A 27,934-nucleotide genomic window follows, 5' to 3' on the forward strand; every position below is an offset into this window, starting at 1 on the left:
TAAGTAAAAATCATAATAGCTAACCAAAAAATTAACCTTCAAAACTAAACTGTTTCATTTTTAGTAAATTGATTAATGAAGTTTAATTTTTTTGTGTGTGTATATATTAACACTATTGCAATTTTTATGAACAAAATACATTTTAATGATACTTAAGAGAGAGTCAATTCATAGGGAATATCGCCCAGCTCTACCAGAAGGTTATTCACATTGGTATAGAAAGTGTTGAATAACATTTGGAACCCTTAAACATATGTTTTTATGTAAAATGACATGTCCAAGGGGTGAGTATGGTCATTATGTGGAAGCTTATAGCTAACTGAGCAATTGTTGAATTTTCAGAGATAATGATTTGGTGATGTGTAGCTTAGTAGGTCAGCAAATGTTCGGAATGCTCTCAAAAATCCCTCTATGGAACATATTTAGAATTGGTGGTGAAAGCTGGGCCTTGCTTAGCCTTCTCAGGTAGAAAAGAACTGGTGTTGAGGGACTCTCAGACATATCTTTTGTTTTACCAACATTCAAAGACAGGTTGTTGTGTTTACACCAATCTGTTAGCACCTGCTATTACTCTCTGTATGCTGACCCGAAGTTTTTGCTTGACGTAGCAAACTTGACGATATGATTGGAGCGGTGTGTCGCTACACAGTCATAAGTCAGAAATGTGAACAGCAGGGCACCCTGGGGGGCCTCAGTGCTCATTGTGGTGGTGCTGTAGGTGCTGTCCTTAATCCTCACTGACAGAGACCTTAAGGATCAAGTTATAGAGGGAGGTGCTCAGGCCCAACTGCTCAGCTCAGTGTGGGGTATGATAATATTGAATGCTGAGCAAAAGTTTATGAATAGCATTCGAACAAAGGTGTCATTGTTGTCTTGGTGTGTGAGGGTCAGATGGAGTGTGGTGGAGATGGCAATGTCCATGGAATGGTTACAACATGAGCCATCTGACAGAATCATAATTAGTTTGTAATCAACTCCATCAATGCAATTGGAGAAAGCAACAAGAACTGCTGATGTATTAGAAGGTTTCTGAATGTTCCCTGATAAAGAAGCAACCAACACATGTAACCTTTGCCATCTCAACATGTGACCTGTAAAAGGAACTGCAGTCTAAATGGTAGCTGACAGCTTTCTGGTGTCTCATGGAAAGAGTCGCAGGAACATTCTTAAAGTTCTAAGCAGCCTACACAACATTTTTAAAGAACTTATTTTTATGTTCAAAGCACATTGTCCAAAAAGTAGACCATGTACTGTAATAAACTAAGGGTATTGCTTTAGATAATGGTGTTTGGGTCGCAGCCTAAATTGTGGAAATTTAGACTGAAGAAGCTCTCTATAATCTGCCACCTTGTATTCAAAAATGTATACTGACTCAGTGGAATGTCGTGGCGCCAAAACCAATTCAACTATGTCCTTGGGCAGCATGATTATCTCCCATGTGTCATCCCCCTCAGGAATGTAATGGCCAACAAGAAAAGGAACCAGTTCTCATGACCATTTCCTCCTATGGTGCCCTTGGATGTGGGTGATCAGTTTAATCTGTAAATTCAATTCAATTCAATTTTATTTGTATAGCGCCTTTAAGAATTTACATTGTCACAAAGCAGCTTTACACAATCAAAAAAATTTAGTTTTTATGAAATGTGAATGTGTAGGAATCAAAATTATATGATTGTCCCTGATTGTCCCTGATAAGCAAGCCGAGGATGACGGCGACAGTGGCAAGGAAAAACTCCCTAAGATGGTAATAGAAAGAAACCTTGAGAGGAACCAAACTCAACAGGGAACCCATCCTCATCAGGGTGAAAACAGATAGCAGGGATTGATGTGCATAATATTATGCGAGACTGGAAGTTCAGTATAAGAGGAGATGTGTAAGATTAAAGTCCAGTTTGTTCCTGGAGGCTCAGGTAGACTGTAAGAAATTTCAGTTCCGAACTATTAAGCAACTAAAGTCACAGGTCCTCAGAGAACAACTGTCTGCATCAGTCGAGGACAGGACCACCTTCATGGAAAAGTGGAGCCATCTCCAGTCACCACACGCATCCCAGGCAGACCACACGATGCATCCATGTGATGAGATCTCCAACCAGAAGCAGGACTCTAGGACAAGTTAGACAGGTCCAGAGGGCAGAGGAGGTCTGGATCACTGGCAGCTCAGGAGCGACATGTATATCTCGACAGAGAGATAGGTAAAGGAAAAAGACAAAGGGGAGAGAGAGAGGAGAGAGAGCAGAAGAAGAGAGAGCAAAAGAGATGGAGAGATGGCAGTTAGGCATGGTCACAGTCGAACAAGGTATAAGGTAAATGTATATTTAGTGCAGGGTGCAAGCAGGGACTCCGGCAAGACTAACTATGACAGCATAACTAAAAAGGGAGAGCCAGAAGTAAACACAGACATGAGGGCTTCCTGAGATGTAAAGCAACCAATTACCTCACCGTCAACAAACCTGAGTGATCAATGAGTGGGGAAGACAGCATCTAAACATACAAGTTCACCTAATACTCTAGGTCCATGAGTCCCCCAGATCTGTCCTTTACCTAAGGCTAATCTATATACAAAAATGCTTGGCTAAATAAATAGGTTTTTAGCCGAGTCCCAAACATTAATTGGAAGACTATTCCATAACTTTGGGGCTTTGTAAGAAAAAGCTCTGCCCCCAGCTGTAGTTTTAGTAATACCTGGTACTGACAAGCAGCCTGCAACCTTTGATCGAAGTAGGCATGGCGGATTGTAAGACTCTAGCAGTTCACTCAGATACTGCGGCACGAGACCATTTAATGCTTTATACGTCAAGAGTAGTATTTTAAAATCGATGCGAAATTTCACAGGAAGCCAATGCAGTGTAAATAAGATAGGGGTGATGTGCTCGTATCTTCTGGTTCGAGTGAGGACACTCGCTGCTGCATTCTGAACTAGCTGAAGCTTGTTTAAGCACCTTGTTGAACAACCAGACAGTAAGGCGTTACAATAGTCCAACCTAGAGGTGATAAAAGCATGAACTAGTTTTTCTGCATCATTTGGTGACAATATATTTTTTATCTTGGCAATATTTCTGAGATGAAAGAATGCTATCCCGGTAATATTACCTACATGTGCTTCAAATGCAAGGCTGGAATCTATAATCACACCAAGGTCTTTTACTGTTGCACTTGATGGAACAGAAAGGCCATTTAAAATCACACTGTGTTTAGAAAGCTTACTTCTAGCGGCTTGTGGTCCTATGACTAGAACTTCTGTCTTATCAGGATTAAGCAGAAGGAAATTAATTAACATCCAATCTCTTATGTCCTGCACACATTGCTCAATGTTAGTAAACTGGTTTTTCTTATCTGGTTTTGCTGAGACGTATACTTGTGTGTCATCAGCATAACAATGAAAACTAAAACCATGTGTTAAGTTTAAAATGAAGAAGTAGTGTGTGTCCGAGCTAAGCTTTAAGCTAAAAGAATAAGAGTTATTTCTTGTTGTGTCCGCGGCACCTTAATACACTTACTAGTCCGGGCCCAATCGACCGGGAGAGACAAACACACACACGCAGGCATGATGTCTCTGTTTATTCTCAGCTAAGAGAGCACATTAAAACGGTGCTACGTCCCGAACATCAAAAGAACCAGTCATTGACATTATAACAGTCATAGAGGGACCTGGAGACAGACAGGTGAGAGGACATGGCAGGGGTAGCTCAGTGGTTAAGGCACTGGACTACGGTTTGGAAGATCCCAGGTTCAAACCCCACAACCGCCAAGTTGCCACTGTTGGGCCCTTAACCCTCAACTGCTCAGATGTGTAATGAGGTAAAAATATAAGTTGCTCTGGAGCGTCTGCCAAATGCCCAAATGTAAATGAGATGCATTTGCATTCTCCTGATTAAACAAAGGGGTTCTAGCAGACAAGAACCATTTTGGATGTATCCTCGTCGGGATACAGGATATAGAAAGTGTTACCACAGAAGGCATGAGGAAGCACAGTGAGGGCTCTGTTCTCAAGGGACAGGAATCTTCCTTATTAGATTACATTGTCTTACAATATTATAAAACCTTACACTGACTCTGGGTATGCATAAGAAAAAGTTTGCCAGAAAAGCTATATAACAAAACTTTATAAGACTCTACTTTTATTTAAGCGCACTCACAATGAAGAAAATTTTTTATGATTTTGTAAATGTTTGAAAGGAAACAGGGTGCGCTGTTCTGTATTGATTTTAGTAAATTTGAGTGGTCAGAAAATGATCCCAAACTCCAGGTATATTCACCTCACAGACGTGACAAATATATATATTTACATAAAGCGAAATACCTGCTTTTATATCAATTAATGGAAAAAATTATTTATATGAAAAGTAGATTTTTGGCGCATCCACTGCTGCCGAGATGACAAGATGACAGGATTACCTTACATCATCATCACCACAGCCGAAACCAAAGACATCACTAATTTATTAATGAATTTTTAAAATAGTCAGAGTCAGTCTGCTTGCTATTTTTCCCAATGCATTCATAATCATTAGTCTAATTCTGCCGGTGCGCTCTGGAAAACTTTTCTGCATGCGGTTAAATGGTGATTAGACTACGTAGGAAATTAAAGAGGAGGATCACGATGCCGAATCAAAATCCTGAGCCTAAACCTCGTTTAAATTAACCTAACAAATATTATAGGTAAAAAACAATAGCTTACATTTAGAAAACCTTTATAATTTCTTTCCGACATGAGTTGGCCCGGTGTTATGCACAGAGCGCTGGGATATTTCCTGAAATTTTCAGCTCTTGAGGAAAGATTGGAAGGACGGACTGTAAGGGACCTTTACAAGGACAGTAATTTTATTTAAAGCCACTGGTGACCATTGAGCCCCAACCCCCAGCTCATGTAGTGGTGGATAAATAAAACACTGGCTCAAAATGGACACTATTTCCTACTATTCACATTGTCCAGAACAGATGGCATTTCTAAAACTAGAGATGGTCTAATTTAAACAAGTTGGAATACTTTATTCAAGGTGCAAAAATATTTCCGTGTATTAAATCACCAGCTTGTGGTGCCGTTTCACAACTCTGCCTCCTGCCGTCGCTGTTCTGAAGCTGTCCAATTACTCCTAATTGGACACATTCAGAACAGAAATGTCGATCATCCTTTGCTTGGAGCTGTGGAGAGAAAGACAACAGAAAATTAAAAACCCAGTTTGAACCATGTACAATTGCATTGTTACAATGTATACTTACCTCAGTCTGTAGTTTCTTGATCTTCAACTTCGTTTTCTGTATGAGAAGGTTTTTGTATTCTATATCTAGCTTTTCTCTTTCAATCGACAGGAGCAGCTTCCGCTTGTAAATGGCTCGTACATCCTGTGACAAAGATAATGTGTCACAAAGATGCCAAGTAAGTTGCTGGTAATAATGGGTAGTTACTCACTTCACTCTTTGCTGACAGGGACGGTGGTGTGGGCACATCCTGCAACAAGGTTTACTGTTATTAAAACAGTTCTTCAGATTGCACACATATGCAAACCATTTCACATTTGGGCTTACCTCCTGAAGATCAGTGTCTGCAGACACTGTCTCTTAATCAACAACCCTAGATGTACTGGGGCCATCAAACTGCAAAATAGGGAAACCTAAATCTGTTAAAGCAAGAGAAGATAGCATGACAGAATAGCCTGTAAACCAAAACCATGACGAACTTACACATGGGTCAGGAGTGTCTTGCACAAATGTAGCTGGGAGATCAAGCTGAATTACATCATCTCCTCTCACTGAATAGTTGGTCATACCATCACTTATCAATTATCACAACTAAGAGACTGACACCCGGAGGGAAAGTAGTGGACAATACCTTGTACATATTTCTCCCGGTCACCTGAGGGGATGATCTCTGTTGATACCCCCATTCCCTACACCTGAGGCCGATCTCGATTAAGGCTCAGTGCCAGCTCCTCTGCTGGTGTGAGGTCTTCAGGTGGAGGCCCCCCACCAGTAGCAGTTGGCTGCCTCTTTTTTTGGCAGCTACAGTGACATTTATACATCTTTAATCTACTATTGAGATCACATTGCAATTTCTTTATAAGCTACTTACCATTATGGAAGATATTTTTATATTTAGTTTTTACTTGCTGGCAGGTTCTTCGCTGTCCACTTAGATTGCTTCTATTGAGATGTAATAGTGAAGGATTAATATGTAAGACCAGGGTAAGGCTACTGGGTCAGTAGAGTTCACACACACATTAGTAAAGCTCTTATTAACAACCTAGTTTTATTACACTTACGTGGTTACAAGTAGGCTTAAATCAGATATTTTTCTAATATGCTTATTTGTGCAGAACATTTCATACAGGTTCAATTTAAAGTATTTACAGAGATCAAATAATAAAGAACATTATATTATAAGATGGACATGAAAACTCAACACAAAAGGGTCCACGTTAGACACAGGAATCGAACCAACAACCGCAGTAGTGTGAAAGATTAACCACTGTAACCATGATACACTTGTAACGTTTACATAACTTACGCATTAAGTCTGTCCGCAATCTTTTGCCAAGCCTTTTCCCTAGCTTTATTTATAGCAACGGTGTTCCCTTTTTTATTTATTGTGTCTGAGTATTCCTCATACAACTCCATGGACACTGTTTGCTTAGCAGCGAAGAAAAAAACTGCCTGCATTTTACCTGTCTGGCTCATTTCGGATCTATGTTTCGTTCATCCATTCATTTTGGCTTTTTAAATATCGCGGGCGTGCGCACAAAGTGAGACTATGCAAGCCTGCCTTAAATAAGCCTCGATAAGTTACAGCTGAGCTACATTTGTGGAACGACATGAGGCTTAATTTGGAGATGCCCTAATTTGAGTCTCACTTTTGCGCGGAAGTCTGGCTTTATTTAGCTACTTTCATGGAATACCCCCCTGGTCTCCCTAGTTTCCCTGTGTCTCTAGCCTCTAGAACCCCCCACTGCAACTCTATTCTCTAGTGTAGCCGTAGTCCTTTTGGATGCTAAGCTATCTGGGAGGTGTAGCTATGTGTTTTGTTACGCTAAATGAATGTTTAGCTAATTGCCGTGGGTAGCTAATTGCCATGTTTAGTTGACTACCATGGCTTTAGCCCTAGTCCTGTTTCTAGTCCCGTCCCTCGTCCCCCTGTGTCTCTAGCCTCTGTGTCTCTAGCCTCTTTGTGTCTCTGGTCTCGCTAGTTTCCCTGTGTCTCTGGTCTCTCTGTGTCCCGTCTCAGCTCCATGATTAGCTGTAACGTCCTGTGTGTTCATCTGTAAGCCTGTGTTTCGCCGTAGGGCTTATCTTCAGTGTACCAGATATTAGAGCATGGGTGTTCGTCTGTAAGCCTGTTTCCCCTTAGGGCTTATCTTCTGTGTACCAGGTATTAGAGCCTGTGTTTCGCCATAGGGGTTATAGTCTGTGTACCAGGTATTAAAGCCTGTGTGTTCGTCTGTAAGCTTGTTTCACCTACTGTATGTGTCTGGTCCTAGTGCCTTGGTGATGCCTAATGCAGGTGATGTGCAAGTGTTCGTTATGTTTCTTTGTTACATGTTTTATGTTATTAAAATACTTTTTTTGATTAAAACACCCCTCTCTGCATATGCCTGCCTTTTATGTCCACGGCAACACCATCAGCTATTACCACCCCAACATGACACTAGTTATTGGGTCAAAATAACCCAACCAGGTGTTCATTTGTAAATGACCTACTACATCTCATTTGACCCAACATGAGCAACTCAACAATGTGTTTAAAGTACCCGAACTAACCCAGAACTTTAATAACAATAAACAGATACAAAAATACACTATATAACCGTTTTTACTTTGTACAAATACAATTGTCAGCTAGTGAACTTGATCTAAACAACATTTAACCAATGTTTTTTTTTTACTCATTATTGTGCAGTAAATATTAATAGCTCTAGTTCAAATTTATCATGTTTGTGTAAAGTACTCATGTGGAAATTACCATCACTATTGTATTTTTTCGATTTAGATTTTTTTCTATCAACATTTTTTACGACTTAATTGTACGATTCAAATTCAAATTTTATTTGTCACATACACAAACATACACAGTACGAAATGTAGTGAAATGCATTATACGACTGCCATTGACCCTAAAAGAGAGTTAAATTTTACAAATAAGAAATAAATATGAATAAAAGAAATACGATAGAAATTAAATAAAAAAAATAATAATAATAATAATTATGATTATGAGCATAATTGTACGATTATGAGCATAATTCGTTCCGGAAGTGGGCTCGTATTCCAAAACTAAAATTCCATAAGAAATAATGGAAAAAAAATTTATTTGTTCCACAGCCCAATAAAATAAATACATAAAAAAAATTGACACAAAATATAAAGTAAAAATAAAACAAATTAACCTGACTGATAAGTGTTTCCATTTATGCGCACAGACGCTGTGTGTGTGTTTTTCTCTCTCCTGCGCTGCTAAGTGTGTGTTATGTGTGTGCGCGCGAGCGTAATTTGGCACCATGCCGGTTGTGTGTGACTGAAGCACCCCTTCTCTGTTTCACACACACACACACACACACACACACACACACACACACACACACACACACACACACAAACACATTAAAGGCAAAAGAGAGAGAGAGAGAGAGAGAGAGAGAGAGTGTGTGTACTGGCACGGTGTCAAATTACGCGCGCACACACACATAACACACACACTCAAAAACTGACACACACTAACGACGAGAGAGAAAGAGAGCGTGTGTGTATGTGAAGAGCATCGCAAGAGAAAGAAAAAAACACACACACACAAGACACACACTCAAACACTGACACACAGTAAAGGCGAGAGAGAAAGAGAGCTTGTGTGTTTGTGTTTGAACAGGCGCAGTGTCAAATTATGCATGCACACACAACACACACACTCTGCAGCGCAAGAGAAAGAAAAACACACACACACACACACACACGGATGATAATTATACCAGTAAGAGACAAGCACTAAGAACCAGCAGAGGAGATGATTTCCCCGCAGCGCGCGAGAGAGAAAAATCGTTGGCTCAGTTGTGATGACCCGACGCTCGGTGTGGAAACAAGAAGCGCATAGGTATACATGATACTCGGAGCTCGTAAACCGCGACAACGCTCGTTTTTTAAGTCAAAATTTATTACAAATCTTGTCTTCTCTCGTCTTCTGGAACACTTACTCGTAATCCGAGGTTCCACTGTATTTTAAAACTGCGGTAAGTGAAAATGTTACTTTGCGCCACCTGAGTCATTTCAAGAATGACTTTGAAATGCAACTGATTTATTTTGGCCGCTGTTGTTTTGCCGTGGCGGTAATAGCCATTCCAATTGGGTACCTACTGTAAGTACAAGTTAAATGTACAATTTATGTAAAACAAACCAGGAATATCTGCAAGAAAACTCAGAATTAATAAATTTAAAAGACTCGTTTGCCCTCAAGAAGCTTTGCAGACTGTGACCTCCACCAAAGGTGGTGTTATAATTTTTAGTAAGCTGTTTAAACTTTTGAACATGCCATAATAACCATTATATAAAATAATGGTTATCAATAAACAATGTGTTTACATAGTTTCCTGTAATTTGTAATTAACATGTAATTAACCAAAAAAAAAATGGACAGAACAACTACATAACCTCTGACTTGATGCTCACTAAACACAGTTGATTCAAAATAAAGAATAAAATTTTTAGCTGCAAATGTCAAAAGACAATGCAATTTTTACGAAACCATCTTTTAAATAGAGAAACATTTTTTTGGTCTAAACGGCTTAAGCACGATGCTAATCATTAATGGCACAATGGAATCAACATACAATGGAATACAACAGATAGCAATGTACTATGCTTTGACTCACATCTGCACAAAATAAGCACAATCTTTATCATAAATCCTAATAATAATTAGTTCCAAATTCATATGGTTTATTGTGAATATATATTTAGCAAGCTTTTTACACAAAAACAAAATATTTTAAAATATTATTTTTATTTTATTTTCTAATAAAGTCCCTCTTTAAACCTGCAAAAAGTATATGATTTAATTAAACAGGTTAAACAATAGTTGGTGGTTAGTGGTGTGCATAACAATTCGTATTTAATATAATATTTTTTGTACGTTTTTGCAACAACAAATATGATACCGAACAGGGTTAAGTATTTCCAAGCATCTAAAAAGGCATTATTTGACTGTTTGTACATTGGCAGTAAACCTCCGTTTGCGCATAGCACATTGAAAATGGTAGATGAACAAGTGCCTTACAGCATCATCTCTCAGTCCATATATGAGTGGGCTTAGGCAGCGTGGCAAGATCAGAACAAATAAATAGTTTAAATAACGCAGGTCCAGAAAAAGGCTGCTGCTGCCAGCCGTTGCTGCAGCTCGTTCTATAAAGCTGTAAAAAAATGAAGTAAGGCACAGGCCCAGCTGAATGAGGTGCAGCAGCACGGTCTTGTGGGCTTTTGCAGCCGAGCCTTTATTGGAGGTGATAGACCTGGTTATGATCAGAATGCTGACATAAGTGAAAAGGATGATCATAGTTACTGACAAAAAAAAGAATATGTTAACACCCTGATGAAGATCTATTTGCCATTGCTTCATGAAAAGCCTTTCTCTTGTGCAAAACATTTGGGAGGTTAAAAATGTAGGATCCATCAGTACACTGTAAAACAAGTCAATTAAGTATTGCATCACACTCATAAACCAAATAATTCCAATAGCAATATAGGTTTTTCTCTGAGTGGCTATTTCAGCATGTCTTAAAGGAAAACATATGGCCACATAACGCTCTAGCGACATTACAGCCAGGTTTAAAGGTGCATTACGGAAAGTTGTACCTGAAACAATAACTATAAAAGCACAAGCAGCCATGACTACCTTAAGATAGACCAGACCTAAAATATACAACAAGGATGTAACAAAGAGTTGAATTGTGTCATTGAGAAGCATGTGGTTAAACAAAATGTAACGTGGAGTCTCTCTAAAAACAGGCTTACTCCGAAGAGTATAGATCATTACCACATTTAAATAAATAAAAAACAGTGACATTATTACTGCAACACTTACTTTTGAAATTGGTCTCTCAGTTAGTGCAACCTGATACACTTGTTGGTAAATTATCAAAACCTGAACTGCGCTATCATTAGTGGTCGCCATAATTTTGTACAAACCATGAGCATGCAGTGATACAGATGCAATGTAATGACATTATTAACAGAATAGGATCAGTCAATACAGTCAATATTATTTATATAATATAATATTTATATAATTATATTATTTATATTTTATAAATTACAACATAAATATTTTAAAGTACAAATTGAATAAACCTTTATGTAAGGGTTTCATTTAGATGTGAGCCAGCCCTAAACACCATGGCTTTAAATAGGACAACACTGTTACCCTAGAGAATCAGCTCTCAGAGTGGAACCTAAAGTGACCATGCATCCCTGCTTAGTCACACATATTTCACAATTTTATTTTATTTTTTTATAGTTTGAATAACAGCTTTTACATAAATATTACAATTAAAAGTTTAATGCCTAATCAAAACAATGATCAAAATAGATCTAACTGTAAAAACTTAACCAAAACTTTTACAGTATGTACAAAACAGATCTGTCATGGTCCTTTGGTTATTCACAACATCATAAATGTTATATATAAAGCCTAAAATCCTAAAAAAAAATTCTCATGTCTATCATATTCAAATAAATTGGCAATTTAAAGAGAGCAGCAATGTGATGCATACAATCATATATGGGCAACACTTTCAATTAATATTTACATTAACAATCAAAGGAGAGCAATATTTTAAGATAAGTATTTGATCTCATTCATTTTAACTGTGGCATGATTGACAGTAATTCATAACAGTCAATGAGCACAAAAACATTAAATGAGCGTCAATACCGTGGATTCATATTAAGCTTGTGCTAATATTTTAGAATCAATTTTTTTCTAAAAATCTGTAAATAAATCAGCATATACAGTGCTGTTCAAAAGTCATAGGCACCATATTATATGCTGTACCAATTTTGTTACATATGTTTATCATGTCTGCATAATTATGTACAAAATAATTTAGTATTTCCATATATAACTTAAAAATTTATAAATAAATAAAACATTACAGGAGAATATATGCCTGGCTGTAAAGAAAGAAATATAGTACAAGACAGACCAGTTTTTAGATTGAAACAAAAAACCTATGTATGTAATGTACGCTCTACATTACATACATACATAGGTATGTACCTATGTATGTGATGTACGCTTCTGGGATTTGAATAGAAAGTATCGAGTGTGACAAAGTTAACAAAAAAACTCATATTCTCCAGCAAGCTCTGTAAAATCTAATAACTATTTTACTTATAGTACTGTGCAAAAGTCTTGGGCACATACATAAATATGGCACAAGCAAAATATGCTTTTGAAAACATTTCTGCATAAAAGAAACTTCTATAAAGAGTATTAAAGAGTAATTTAAAAAAGGGTAAAAAAAAAACAATCAATATTTGGAGTGAAAACCCATTGCTTAAAATCAGGTGTTTTAGACACAGATTTGTGCAGGTTTATGAAAAAATTGTAGTTAGGTTTTAGGACTTGTTCACACAGGTGTTAAATTTTTGGATAAACAAACGTGCTCTGAACGTCCTAGACGTTAATGTTGCATTTTGTAGTGGCAATTGATTGACTTCTACACCGGCGTTCGTTTGTCTCTGTCTAACGTCAGCCTGCAGCCCAAATTGTAGTTTGTGTGTTAACCTGTGGGGGCAATGTCGAGAACTGGATATGAAAGCCCGCTGCTACTAGGTTCACCCTCTGACTGCACAACGTCGGATTAAAGGAAGTTTTTTTTAATGGTTTATGAAGAAATGTGAAAATGTCCATGTATGTTTTTCAACAATTTATTTTATTTAATTTTGCCTTTTTCCGCATTTCCCTATGTATAGCATGTAGGATCATGGGACATATCCGGTCCTCAGAAGCGTGAAATGAGCGTTAAGAAAACGCACTAGGAGCGGTTTCCTTGCGTTCGTTGGGTCATGAAAAAGCTGAATGCAATGTTTTTTTGATGCCGTATAAACGCGCGGCTAGACAAACGCACGTCACCAAAGCCTGTGTGAACACTCCCATTGACTCCTATGTGTAGAAAACACTCGCCGCTTGATCCGCGCTCCCGGACGCTACGAACGCAAGATAAACGCTCGATTTTAACGCCCGTGTGAACAAGGCCTTACTGAGCATGCTGGAGCATTCTTCTGGTAACTTTGTCACACTCGCTCCTTTCTATTTTTATGCAAATGTCAGGAGCGTAAATTAGGTTTTTTGTTACCATCTGAAGGGTTACTGTGTAATAGCGTCTTATATATATATATATATATATATATATATATATATATATAAGACCCCAAATAAAAGGTATACATATATAGACCAAATAAAAGGACCTCACTTTCTGACACAAAAATAATCTTTTATGGAAAACTAATTACTGTCCAATCCAGTCACTTAAATAAATAAACTTTAATAAATATTTAAGTGTGCAATTAAATTGTTTTAAATTAAAACATTTGTACAAGAAAAAATATTAATAAGATTACTCTAGCTTAAGAGTAAATAAATGAAAGTAAAAAATAAGCCACATTAATTTTGTGTTAATCAACCTATTATTATTATTACCTAGCAAATTGTTGAATTTTTTGTATGTCTTTTGTTTAATAGCTTTGAAAGTAGGTACTTTCACTTGTTTTTTCTTTCTTTCTTTTTTCCCTTTTTTCAGAAAAGGCATCTTATACCTAAGTAGGCATAATTATACCTAAGTAATTATCGTGTTCAAAGAAGTTTGTTTAGAGGGGTCAGCACATTTGTTTTCCTGCATCCTGTATCCATGTCCAGTAACACATTTGTTCCAGTTTATTTTAGCTGAGGAGATTTCCGAAATACTTCAGCAACATATCTGTTTTATAGATTTCTTTTTGATCATTGTAGGGAATATTTGATTTTTAGTATGTTTCATTGTATTCTGTGTGCATGAGAACAGAGTGATTTTCTTCCTGTTCTCACGACATAAGCTGTGCTTTCAAAAAACACATCCTATGGAAGTGTATGTTAAAGGTCGTAAAACTGTTAAACGCTCGTAAATGTAGAGCTACTCCTAAATTTATGTTCTTCCTTACCTTATCTGTTAAAAGCATTCCAGACTGGATGTAAACACTTCTGCATCCACCTTTTCTTTGGTTCTTTGTGTGTGTGCGTATATATACTCCTGTCTCCCACAATAAACTTTGAACGTCTCACTGAGCACTGACTTGTGTGTATCATTGAGGGGTTCCCTGGTACCAGGCGGGACAAGCAGAATACAGGCTGAGCACTGAGTAGACAAAAGGAGGTCTACCAAAATTCAAGAAATCCTTACAATCAGTTATCGATATCGTAGTGTCATCTGAATATGATAAGAGGCAAAAGGCCCTGAATCAGGATTCCTTTAAATTCTTCCCATAGACTAGTCAATTCGAAGTCTATTGCTAATAATAGAGTGCACATCCTTGCCTTACTCCTTTGCACACCTTAAAATTAGTGCTTAATCCACCTGTAACTTCAGCACACTCCCAATGTCACAATAATAAATTTTTACATTTTATATAAAATTCAGTTTTTAAAATTAAATTTCGCATAATTTATCGAATATAATAATAACCTCCACTGGTGAGACAGAACCAAATAACTTTATAAGGAAACCAAAAGATATTTCTTAAACAAACAATAAAAATTACAAAAATAGTTTTTGGTGTGAAACAAGTTTTAGCAGAAGAGGTCGCTAGTGAACCATTTGCTAAATGAAGCTTTGCCTAAATTATCCTTTTTTTTTTTGTCAATGGGCTGTGAAGCCTCTGTGCTTCATGCAAAAACATGTAGGGTGAAAGTTGCGTTAGTTGAAACGATTTAAAAATGCTCTCTAAAATTGTGGCCCAGAACCTAACACAGCTCATAAAAGCATGAAATACTCTTTCTGCAAACAAAAAGGAGACACGTGTAACTTCATTGCACGCAGTGTAAAAATGTGTGCCAGTGCACAAACAATAGTAAAACTTTCCTGATCGAACAATTCACGGGGGCGGGGCTTACTAACCTGGACTGGAACGCAGTCATCACTCGTCATTCTACAATTGCCAGGGGCCTATAAAAAGGCCACGCCATGCTTGATTGGTGAGGAGATCAATTTAAAGCCTAAACTTGCATGCATTCTCTGTCTCTGCAAACTTAAACTCTGACTCGTTTTCTGCATCATCAAGTGCATCCTGTAACGCGGCCACCGATTGGTCCATCCAGCACGCGACCTCCCTCTGAACCAGAACTTCCTGTTTCAGCCTTTGTTTGTATTTTGGCATGAGGAAGATGGCGGCGTGGTCGGATTTACCAAACGGAGGGCAAGATTGAGCCTTGTAGCCGTCCTTTACTGTCGTGTAACAGTGGTCCAGTGTCCTTTCGCCCCTGGTGGGGCAGGTGATGTGTTGATGAAAGTTCGGCGCTGCACGTTTGAGGTTGGCATTATTAAAGTCCCCCGCCACAATAAGTGCAGCGTCCCGGTGTTGTGACTGGTGCTGTGTGAGTGCCTCATGCAGCTCGCATAAGGCAGTGTCCGTGTCCGCTTGTGGTGGAATATAAACGGCGCTGATTATGACCGATATAAACTCCCGAGGTAGATAAAAAGGTTGACACATGATGGACAGTAGTTCCAGATTTGGTGTGCAGGAGCGTGTGAGAGGAACAACGCTCACGCTGTTGTTGCTGCTGTTCACCATTAAACACACGCCGCCTCCCCTTGACTTTCCCGAGTCCCGCGTCCTATCCATGCGGTGAACCGAGAAGAACTCGGCCGGCTGGATGGCGTGGTCCGGCACCGCTGGGTTCGATCATGTCTCGGTGAAGCAGAGGAGATTGCAGTCCCGAATGTCTTTCTGGAACTTTATCCTGGCCCTGAGGTCATCGAGCTTGTTTTCCAGTGATTGGACGTTGGCGAGCAGGATGCTAGACAGCGGTGTGCGGTGTGCGCGGGCTCTCAGCCTGTTCCTAATGCCGGCTCGTTCCCTTCGCGGCCACCGCTTCACGTCGCGCGACGTCCATTGTTTTCCCTCAGGATCTTACTCGGCCAGCTCGGATCCGGAGTTAAAAACGTCGAACTGTGAGTACATTGTACACCAATAGAAACAAGGGTGTCTCTATCATAACTAATGTACTCAATGGTGGTAATTTAAAACTAACTTAAAAAACAAAAACAAAGAAAAGGTGGTCAGAGCAGTCGTGACAGCAGCCAACTTCACCGGCGCCATCTTGGAAACCTGTAGAACCCATCAGAACGTAATATCACAAAGAATGCATACATTTAACCTTGCTTGCTAGATGTGGTGCTAAATAAAGACTGTTGTGGAATCGGGTTCCCGTGTTTTCTTTCAACTTGTCAAACTCATTACACTGGTAGAGAATGCTGGCAAAAGGACCGGAACTTAGCCCACAAAGGTCTCCCGAGAAATATCTAGGACATCCTGTAGAAACCAGCATTTAACAGCAAGTGCACTTGGAGCAGCTCTCACAGGGTCTACAGATGATGGCAGCATTCAACATTGCACTGCTCAAGCATTGCAGCCCTCCTTGGTCCACGCAGAGATGTGCAACACCTGTTAACAATGCTACATAATGATATAGAGGCATTCCTTCACACGTTCGACAAGACAGGAAGGCTGGGCTCAACGAAGTGAAGCAGCATTCTCATTCTGCTGCTCATAGGTGAGGCACAGCATGGACAATTATAATCTGCTCAAACCGAAATTCTCGCATGTTGTGGGCTTCCAGTACTCAAGCTGCATTGGAGATTCACAAACTGGGAGTCCAACTCAGCTGGACTAACGAAAGTGCTTCCTTCCCTGATTCTACTCTTTTGCAAAAAATTTATGAGCCAATGCCACATGAGCTGGAATCCAACTGGGCAATTGCCAGTTGTAATAGATCTGACAAATGGAAAGAACACACTATGTGAACCAGATGTCAGTGGCAAAAATTTGCTTCTTTAATAAGCACTTTTTTGTGTGCAAGAGCAGGATGCGGGCAGCTTTTTTTTTGTTGTGAGTTTGATTCAGACGTAGTCTGTGAAAACCGGAGAAATGTGTGAAAATATGCACAGATATTTTCTACTCACTGCTCACCGGGTAAAGGTAAAGAGGCCCTTTTTTGGGCCGCGCAGGGGGTGAAGTAGACATCCTCTAATGAGCCTCCAGCCCAGGTGACTTTGGTTGGCCCACCTTCCTTTTTCTGTGGTTGGCATACCTTACACTATGTGCGCAATGTGTGAGTGGGAGAAAGGCCTGCACTAAGTAGCTCGCCTTTACAAAGTGTACTTAAGAGCCAGCATCTGCACCCACACACTTGGTAAAAGTGTCGCGGTACGCCAGGTAATGCCCGCTTCTCGGGACAAGTCATGATCTCCCGCAACTCTATTCCACACTCCATTCCGCTGCTTTCATTTTGCTGCCTCAGTCACTCATGCTCGCGCACACCTGCGCCTCATCACCATTACTCTATATAACTCTCCCTCAGACGGCGAACCCTTGCCGAATTATTGCGTGCTAATTTTCTATTGTCTCGTGCCTTTTGTCAAGTTATATCTGCCTGTTTTTCATGTTATCAAATCTTTTTTCTGCTCCCCAGGATTACGCTCTTGCCTCTCGGATTAAACTCGTTTGCTACGCTAACTGCTCTACCGGCCTTGATTTTCTGCTTTTGCTTTCGACTACGGCTTTGTCTCAATTCCCCTGGATTATTCTAGTTTGGACTACAGATGTGTGCTGTTCTCATTCAGTTGATGGTCAGTGCCTCTGCTCACAACCCTGACTCCTTTTTGGCTGCTCTTATTCAGTGAGTTTAAAACTGCAAGCGCTCTGCTCTTTGATCTTACACAGCTGCTCTCAGGCCCGTGATCTTACATCTTTCAGACCTCTGCCCTCAGCCACTTTTAACCTGCCCTGCTGCCCATCCCTAGCGGCATCCTGATTGAACTGTATATTTTGCCTAATTTTCCCCTTTATCTACTTTCAGCATATCTCATCTGCTATACCTCTGCCCACAGCCGCTTCCAACCTGCCCTGCTGCCTACTCCTGACTGCATCTTAAACTATATACTGCCCAATTTTCCTTTTATCTGCTTCCAGCATATTTCCCAATTAAATACTTTTTTCCATTTGATCTTTTGCGTCTTGTGGGTCCTTTAGCCTGCTGACACAGGCTGGTGCGTGACAAAAAGTAGAAAAAAAAAGTCACAGGATAAATAATATATGTTTCTATCTATCGATTCGTGTACCTTTGTTTCTAGGTCATGATTGGCCCGCCTTACTGCGTACGTCTTAGAACCGGCTGTGGAGAAAGCTATACTCCAATCGAAGTGGCGAAAAGCAGTGTCTACACAATTATTGCGGCTGGTGCAGGCACCTAATCAGGATATTGGCACAGAAGCTGAAGGCGAGGCTAATGATCCCTCTAACCCTTAAAGTAGGAGGGAAAAGGGAGGGGCTGTAAAGGCGAGAGACTCTGTGTGTGTGTGTGTGTGTGTGTGTTGGTGTGTGTAAAGGGGCATGGTGTCAAATTACGTGTGCGCGCACACATAACGACTAACGCTGAAACAGGGAGAGAGAGAAAAAATGGATCTTTACCCTTTAAGGAGACTTGTGTTTGCTTTGTACACGTGCACACGTGTGTTATAAGAAAAAGTAAAAGCGTGCTGTACACACATGCATATAAACACGAAATTAAATATGTTTTACATACACACACATGTGGTCACAATGTTATGGTAAACAGTATACGCATGCAAGGATGTTGATTATACCAGTAAGACCTGGCAGGAGAGACGATTACCCACAATTCCACAGCACAAGAGTGAGAAAAAACATTGGCTTAGTTGTGATCACGTGACGCTCAGCGTCAAAACAAGAAGCGTATGCGTGATACATGATACTTAGTACTCGTAAACCAAGACTTGCTCGTTTTTAAATGTATTAAAAATGTATTAAAAATCTTTGCTCGTCTTGCAGAACGCTCTTAAACCGCATTATCCGCACAATTCGAGGTTTCACTATATTACATTACGTTAAAGCTAATAAGCTTAGTTTTGGTTTTTGACCATTTAACTATTTCTGCAAACTCTTTTACTAACGCTAGTGTATATATACTTGATTTACTGTCACGAGCCAGCCACCTCCTGCTAACACCTCACAATCCTAACTCCACCCCGGAGTTTTCAGCACGCCCAGCGTTCATCACGGCACACCTGGATCTGATTACGGATCACCCCTAGGCTTTAAAAGCAAGCTGAGCGCACCTGTTGGTGCCGCAGTGTCTCGCTCGTGTGCCTTACGTCTTTGTGATTATTATTGATTTCTTGGATTTTGTCTCGTTGCCGACCCAGCTCCCCTTTGGACTCCTCTTTCGTCTCGTCCCTTCTGCTTATCTTGCCTGATTCTCGGACTGATTCCCGTGTATGACCCTGCCTGTAGTAGTTTCCTGATTTCTGTCTCGCCCTTTGGATTTGTTTTGTTCACGCGGCTGGATTTACTGGTTATCGACTCTTACCTGGTTAAAGACGCCGACTGTGTTCTTCGGTCCACGGCCAGTGACGCACCCCGCCGCGGCGCAAGAAGACTTCCGCTTCTTCGGAGGACCTCCCTCGACGCGCGCCGTGCTCATACTTCTCACGGACGTAAGTCAAAACCCCTGCACCTCTATCCTCGACCGCAACGCGGACCCACATCAGGAATCCGCATAGCGCTTGGCCCCTCTCTGCGCTTCATCCGAGGATAATTCGTGCGCTCCCACTTCCGGGTTCACGGAGGATCCCCTGACGTCGTTGCCCGGACTCCCGCTACGTCACAAGGTATTTCCCAAAGCATCTTGTGCACGCCTTGAATGACTCTCTCTCACACACACACACACACACGCGCGCCGCCCCCTGCTGCGCGCTTACTCTCTCTCTCACACACACACACACACACACACACACATACTCGTGCCGCCCCCTGCTGCGCGCTGACTCTCACACACACACGCACTTCCCCTGTGGCTGTAACTTAACCCTTTAATCCCCTAATAAAATCCCTTGAGAGTATCTGTGTCTGCTATTGGGTCTTTTTCCCTCTCCTGCCTTTTCCCCCTCCGTGACAGTACACTGCGGCCATGGCAGACCCAGCAGACACTTCTTCCCCCAGGGCGGGCCTCCGCACCAGACTCCAGTCCAGGACGAGTAACCGATCCGAGGCTAGGCTTCGCCAGACCGTCGCCCAACAGGGTGCTCTTATTAATTCTCAGCAGCAAAGCCTCCAACAGATGTCACAAAGTCTGTCACAGTTGTCAGCCCAGTTTCAGCAGGTCTGTTCGGTTCTCCCAGCTACACTCGCACCCCTGGCTCAGCATGACCGCCCAGCACGGCACGAACCTCGCCTACCGTACCCTCAACCCTACGGCGGAGACCCTGGCACCTGCCGCTCATTTTTATCACAATGCTCTCTGCTACTCGAACTCCAACCCTCGGCTTTTCCTACGGAGCGCTCTAAGGTGGCTTACATAATCACCCTGCTTACAGAGAGAGCCCGGGAGTGGGGAACGGCCGTCTGGGACGCTAACGACCCTTGCTGCGCCACCTTCAGCGCCTTCACAGAGGAGATGAAGAGAGTGTTCGACCGCTCCCATGTGGGAAGGGAGGCCGCTAGGCAGCTCTTGGAGCTTCGTCAGGGTCCCCGATCTGCTTATGAGTACGCCATTGAGTTCCGGACCCTGGCAGCCGCCGCTCAGTGGGACACTCAGGCGCTTTATGATACCTTCCTGAACGGGCTCTCTGAACCAGTTAAGGACCAGCTGGTGTCACAGCAACTTCCTGGAGACCTGAATGGGTTAATGGACCTAGCAGGGCGAGTGGACTCACGCCTCCGACGTAGGCACCGCACTTTTAGCCAGACCGGGCAACGGGTTGGAACTTCCTCACTGACCATGCCAGTTGCCGCCCCTGCGGAGCCCATGCAGATCGGACGAACCCGGATCTCACCAGAGGAACGGCAACGCCGTATGCAGGCGGGAGCATGCCTCTACTGCGGTCAGGTTGGGCACTTGCGTCTGCAATGCCCGGTAAAAGCCAGGCCCCCCCAGTGAACCTAGGCACACTGGAGGGGCGCACCCAAGAGCAGCTGCCTAGAGGCCGTCCAGTCCTGCCCGTCACGCTCTTCCTGGGCAATCAGCCCCACGTAGCCCATGCCCTCGTCGACTCCGGTTCCGACCAGAATATGATCAGCGCCACAAGGGTCAAGGAACTATGCATTCCTACTCTTCCCCTGAACATCCCATTGTCCGTCCACGCTCTTGATGGAACGCCACTTCCTCCTATTACCCGACGCACCACTCCGGTAACCCTAAGGACCTCTGGGAATCACTCGGAAGAGATCTCCTTTCTCGTTATGGACAGAGCTCAGTGCCAGTTGGTGCTTGGTCGTCCGTGGCTTGTTCGTCACAACCCGCGCGTGGACTGGAGGAACAATACCATACTCGAATGGAGCCCTCTCTGCCTGGCCTCTTGCCTGAAATCTGCTCTTTGCCCCACTGTAACATCAGGACCTCCTGAGGACTTTCCCGACCTTTCCGTGCTCCCTCATGACTACATCGACCTCAAGGCTGTGTTCAGTAAATCCCGGGCCGTCTCTCTTCCACCTCATCGTCCGTACGACTGCGCAATTGACCTCCTGCCTGGCACTACCCCGCCCCGGGGCCGTCTCTTTTCACTTTCACATACTGAAAGGAGGGCCATGGACCAATACATCTCTGAGTCATTAGCCGCCGGCATCATTAGACCATCTTCATCACCCGCTGGGGCGGGGTTTTTCTTTGTGGCCAAAAAAGATGGTACCCTCCGTCCTTGCATAGACTACAGGGGGCTGAATGACATCACCGTAAAGAATCGGTACCCCCTGCCACTGATGTCCACAGCCTTCGACCTCCTGCAGGGGGCCCAATTCTTCACGAAATTGGATCTTCGCAGCGCCTATCACCTGGTCAGGATAAGAGAAGGGGATGAGTGGAAGACCGCCTTTAACACCCCGTCGGGTCATTACGAATATCTGGTCATGCCGTTTGGGTTAGCCAACGCCCCGGCCGTGTTCCAAGCTCTAGTCAATGACGTCCTCAGGGATTTTATAAACGTCTTTGTCTTTGTATACCTAGACGACATCCTCATCTTCTCGCGTTCCCTGGAGGAACACAAGATACATGTCCGTCAGGTTCTCCAGAGGCTGCTTGAGAATCAGCTGTTCGTCAAGGTCGAAAAATGCGAGTTTCATAGTAGCACAGTCTCCTTCCTGGGCTTCATTGTTGCCCCGTCTAGGATACAAATGGACCCTGCCAAGCTGAAGGCAGTCACGGGCTGGCCTGCCCCAACAACACGCAAGGAACTTCAGCGCTTCCTGGGGTTCGCAAATTTTTATAGGCGGTTCATCCGCAATTATAGCTCAGTAGCCGCTCCACTCATCTCGCTAACTTCAGCCAAGGCCCCATTCATCTGGTCGGAGGAAGCGGCTAGGTCCTTTCAGGATCTGAAGAGGCGATTCACTTCGGCTCCCGTTCTACTTCAACCGGACCCACGCCTTCAGTTTGTGGTTGAAGTGGATGCCTCCGACTCGGGTGTTGGAGCAGCCCTGTCTCAGAGGTCGCCCAAGGATAATAAACTGCATCCGTGCTGCTTTCTCTCCCACCGACTTTCTCCGACCGAGAGGAACTACAGTATTGGCGACCGGGAGCTGCTGGCGGTGAAACTCGCTCTGGAAGAATGGAGGCACTGGCTAGAGGGCAGTGAAGTTCCATTCCTGGTTTGGACGGATCATAGGAATTTGGAATACCTCCGTACCGCCAAACGCCTAAACTCTCGTCAAGCAAGGTGGTCCTTGTTTTTTTCACGTTTTAACTTCTCCCTATCCTACCGTCCGGGATCTAAGAACACGAAGCCGGATGCCCTCTCTCGCCAGTTCTCTCCTGCCAACGATCAGGCACCTGAAGCCACCGTCCTGCCCCCTCATTGCCTCGTGGGAGCGGCGCTACTGGAGGTTGAATCGCGGGTCAAGAACGCGCTTTATCAACAGCCGGGCCCCTCACAGACACCAGAAGGCAAACTCTTCGTTCCAGAGGCAGAACGGTCCCACGTCCTGGAGTGGGGACATAGCTCGAGACTGGCCTGCCACCCCGGCGCGGCACGCACGCTGGCCCTGGTTCAGCAACGATTTTGGTGGCCCACCATGAGAGAGGACACTCGTCAATTCGTTAACGCCTGCGACTCTTGCGCCAGAAGCAAGACCAGTAATAAACCCCCCGCTGGCTTCCTTAGACCCCTTCCGATTCCTCGCAGGCCCTGGTCCCACATCGCCCTCGATTTCGTCACGGGACTCCCTGACTCGGAGGGTAACACCTGCGTGCTCACGGTGGTGGATCGCTTTTCCAAGGCAGCCCATTTCATCCCACTATCTGGACTCCCTACAGCCAAGGAGACAGCCGAGCTCCTAATCATGCACGTTTTCCGGCTTCATGGACTCCCCACAGACATCACGTCGGATCGGGGCTCCCAGTTCACCGCCCGGTTTTGGTCTGCTTTCTGCAGATTAATTGGCGCTACCCCCAGTCTATCTTCGGGCTATCACCCACAGACCAACGGCCAGGCGGAGCGAGCCAACCAGGATCTTGAAACAGCCATTCGGTGCATGGTCACAAAGGAACCCCATTCCTGGAGCCGGATGTTACCATGGATCGAGTACGCCCACAACTCCCTACCCACATCAGCCACGGGTCTTTCCCCCTTTCAGTGCTGCCTCGGTTATCAGCCTCCTCTGTTCCCGTCCCAGGAGGTGGAGGTGGAGGTTCCTTCAGCCCAAGCCTTTATTCGTCGGTGTCGGAGAACGTGGCTAAAGGCGAGATCTAGGATTCGCCGGACCGTTTCAGCCTTCAAACAACAGGCCGACCGGCGCCGCTCCAGGGCACCGTTATACCGCGTGGGTCAAAGAGTGATGCTGTCATCCCACTACATTCCACTCAAGACGACCTCACGCAAACTGTCTCCCCGATTCATCGGCCCATTTACCATCACCAGAATTATCAACCCCTGCACCGTCAGACTTCATCTGCCTTCCACCATGCGTCGGATAAACCCTTCCTTTCATGTATCCCAGATAAAACCCCTGGCCTCATGCCCACTGAATCCACCCACCCGCCCGGCTCCTCCTCCCCGTCTTATCGATGGTAGCGAGGCCTTCACTGTGAGCAAGCTTATGAAGGCCAGACGACGGGGCAGAGGCCTCCAGTACCTGGTAGATTGGGAGGGATATGGCCCTGAGGAGAGGAGCTGGATTCCTTCCAGATTCATCTTGGATCAGTCCCTTATTGATGACTTCCACCGCCAACACCCCAACGCACCGGCCATTCCGCCAGGTGGCGTCCGTAGGAGGGGGGGTACTGTCACGAGCCAGCCACCTCCTGCTAACACCTCACAATCCTAACTCCACCCCGGAGTTTTCAGCACGCCCAGCGTTCATCACGGCACACCTGGATCTGATTACGGATCACCCCTAGGCTTTAAAAGCAAGCTGAGCGCACCTGTTGGTGCCGCAGTGTCTCGCTCGTGTGCCTTACGTCTTTGTGATTATTATTGATTTCTTGGATTTTGTCTCGTTGCCGACCCAGCTCCCCTTTGGACTCCTCTTTCGTCTCGTCCCTTCTGCTTATCTTGCCTGATTCTCGGACTGATTCCCGTGTATGACCCTGCCTGTAGTAGTTTCCTGATTTCTGTCTCGCCCTTTGGATTTGTTTTGTTCACGCGGCTGGATTTACTGGTTATCGACTCTTACCTGGTTAAAGACGCCGACTGTGTTCTTCGGTCCACGGCCAGTGACGCACCCCGCCGCGGCGCAAGAAGACTTCCGCTTCTTCGGAGGACCTCCCTCGACGCGCGCCGTGCTCATACTTCTCACGGACGTAAGTCAAAACCCCTGCACCTCTATCCTCGACCGCAACGCGGACCCACATCAGGAATCCGCATAGCGCTTGGCCCCTCTCTGCGCTTCATCCGAGGATAATTCGTGCGCTCCCACTTCCGGGTTCACGGAGGATCCCCTGACGTCGTTGCCCGGACTCCCGCTACGTCACAAGGTATTTCCCAAAGCATCTTGTGCACGCCTTGAATGACTCTCTCTCACACACACACACACACACACACGCGCGCCGCCCCCTGCTGCGCGCTTACTCTCTCTCTCACACACACAGACACACACACACACATACTCGTGCCGCCCCCTGCTGCGCGCTGACTCTCACACACACACGCACTTCCCCTGTGGCTGTAACTTAACCCTTTAATCCCCTAATAAAATCCCTTGAGAGTATCTGTGTCTGCTATTGGGTCTTTTTCCCTCTCCTGCCTTTTCCCCCTCCGTGACATTTACCTGATATACCAGTGGTGTGGTGTTTTTTTTTCCATGCAGTATTGCTTGCACAATCAAGATCTTCACAAAACCAAATGTCCAATGTATGCAAAAGTGTTTAGGCAAGCTGATGAAACTCTTTGGTCACAGTCACCAAAAGTATGCTCATGCCCTCACAAAAACATAAAAAAAAAAACTTTTTTACATATGGAGTGCACATGCAAGAAAAACACAGCATTTTTATCTTAACCTTAATACTGCAGTAATACTGCAATATAATGCAGTTAATATAGTACAGTGGAACCTTAAATTACAAGCAACTTGGTATGTGGGTGTTCTGCAAGACAAGCTAAATTTTTTTGTAAATTTCAACTTTTGAGGTCTTGACATACGAGTATTATGCATGAGCTTTGTCTGCCAAGTGTTATGAGATCACAACTGAGCCAATGGTTCTTATCCCTTGCGTTGTGGGATTGTGGGTAATCGTCTCCCAAGCTTAGTCTTAGTGTGCATGCGTCACTCACACAGTCAACATATGTACGTGTGCACTGTTTATTATAACATTGTGACCACATTTTTTCTTTTTAAAAGTGTTTTGTTGTCCAAATGAACACTATTGAATTCATAAAAACAAAGTGAACCTTTTAAGAGACCGTTTGAGATTTAAGAAAATCCTGCACTATTTTATCAAGTAAAATTTAACTACACCTTTGTTCCACAGAGTGATGTCTACTTCCTGACATCATTCTGACGTTAAGGGTTTAAGACTAATTAAGCAAAAATATAATTGTCTTCTGAGACTCCACACCTCCCAAGTCATATCTGAATGACTAAAAACATTGTCACAAACTTAAAATTAGTTTTTCACAAACAAACAAAAGTTTTTAGTGAAGAAAACTGAAGACAAAAGAAATTCCTCCTCATTCCTTTAAGTTAAGGCTCCTCAGGGTCTATGTTGACCTCTTTGCCTTTTACTTCTTTCCTCTTCAAAAGTCTGGCCTGAGGGCGACGGTGAGAAGGAAAAACTCCCTGAGATGGCAATAGGAAGAAACTTATCCGTTATCACCCAAATGAGGATCGGATCCCTGTTAAGTCTGGTTCCTCTCAAGTTCTTTTCACTCATCTAGTCAACTACAAAAACAAACACACAACATTTACAGCCTAATAATTTTATCAGCTTCTTAATACCTCCTACATTGTGTAGCGTTACACATTAAAACATCAACTTACACTTATATTGTCTACAGTTAAACTGGGGTATACATTTACAATTTAATCCAATGCTAGCAGTGGGCTACCTAGCTAGTATGCTAATAGGATAGTGGTTAAGTTAACATTAGAAAATATGCACCCATTTAGAACAATACCTTTAACACTGCATAATGAAACAACACAATAACTAGTTAGCGGACATAAAAAATTATCTAATAATTCATGTAAAATAATAAAAGTTACTTAAGTTCCCACTCACCACTTAACTGAATGATGTGACATGGGCGCCGCTCAGGTTTGTCTGTGGGAGTTCTCCTCCACAACACACTCCACTTCTAGCTTGTTCCAGCTGGACAAGTTTTCTTGGTTGACCTTTAAAATGTCATCATGATTTAATTCTGATGTTGTGAACGTGTTGTTTTATCAATAAAAAAACCTATTTAAAAAAAGTAATTGTCTCAATAATGACACCCACACACTGTATTTTTACGGTGTCTTGACTGTGTGTCGTTTAGGTCAGCGGACACTGCTCTAAATGCAAGAGAACCATGCACATGACTGTATCATGCACTTCATACTTCAAACTCTTTTTGAAGATTAGATCTGATCTTGCAGTCTTATTGTTTGGTGAAGACAAATCATACAGTTGTGCATATTTAATCAATTTCTTAATTTTACAATGGAAGAGTAGAAGAGGAAGAAATTATTTTTTCCTGCTTTCAGCTCGTTTCTGTTTGCCTGTGCCTGAAAATCATATAAAGCTGACACTGGCATTCTTTAACAAACTAAGGTTTCAGAATTGCAAACTACACCTAAGCCACTCATCACATCACTTTAATGAAATAGTGCATTTAGTACTGTCCTATATCTCTTTAATCAAACAATAAACATGATATCTATTACCATAGTGTGATAGTCAGTAATTATAATGGTATCATATATGTTAAAAAGCTGTGAAATGTTTAAATTTCAAGTTTACTGACCTCATATGTTTTCTTATATGACCTATACTAATTAATCAGCATGTTATGCATCCTGATCACAGCCCATTTATGACATTTGTCAGGAACAAATAATAGTCTGCCATACATTAATATTACAGTAACTACAGAAAAAAGTCATTTAACATAAAACAGTAAGTAATAATAACGGCTAATAACTGATATTACTACTACTACTACTACTACTACTAGTAATAATAATAATAATAATAATTACAGAAAAACCTAGTTAG

The 27,934-nt window shown here is 42.8% G+C and overlaps 1 protein-coding gene across 1 annotated transcript; it reads right to left on the reverse strand.

The window, feature by feature from the left end:
- Positions 1 to 567: 567 nt before the first annotated feature.
- Positions 568 to 11,155, reverse strand: LOC128507706 (odorant receptor 131-2-like). The gene is made up of 4 exons (XM_053478772.1): positions 10,193 to 11,155; positions 5,221 to 5,343; positions 5,028 to 5,142; positions 568 to 737 (listed from the first exon to the last, which is right to left on the reverse strand). The coding sequence occupies exons 1-4, from the start codon at positions 11,147 to 11,149 to the stop codon at positions 568 to 570; spliced, it is 1,365 nt and encodes a 454-aa protein (XP_053334747.1). The 5' UTR covers positions 11,150 to 11,155.
- Between the last annotated feature and the right edge of the window lie 16,779 nt (positions 11,156 to 27,934).

This window comes from Clarias gariepinus, chromosome 19, assembly GCF_024256425.1.
Source record: "Clarias gariepinus isolate MV-2021 ecotype Netherlands chromosome 19, CGAR_prim_01v2, whole genome shotgun sequence".
Lineage (NCBI taxonomy): Eukaryota > Metazoa > Chordata > Actinopteri > Siluriformes > Clariidae > Clarias > Clarias gariepinus.

What these genes read in the sequence shown, in the direction of transcription:
- LOC128507706 (XM_053478772.1), bottom strand. Translation starts at nt 11,149, where the DNA reads ATGGCGACCACTAATGATAGCGCAGTTCAGGTTTTGATAATTTACCAA. An exon ending in TCAAGAAACTACAGACTGAG is followed by an intron (nt 5,143 to 5,220) that starts GTAAGTATACAT and finishes TTCTCTCCACAG; the next exon opens with CTCCAAGCAAAGGATGATCG. An exon ending in TGAAACGGCACCACAAGCTG is followed by an intron (nt 738 to 5,027) that starts GTGATTTAATAC and finishes GGTCTCTGTCAG; the next exon opens with TGAGGATTAAGGACAGCACC.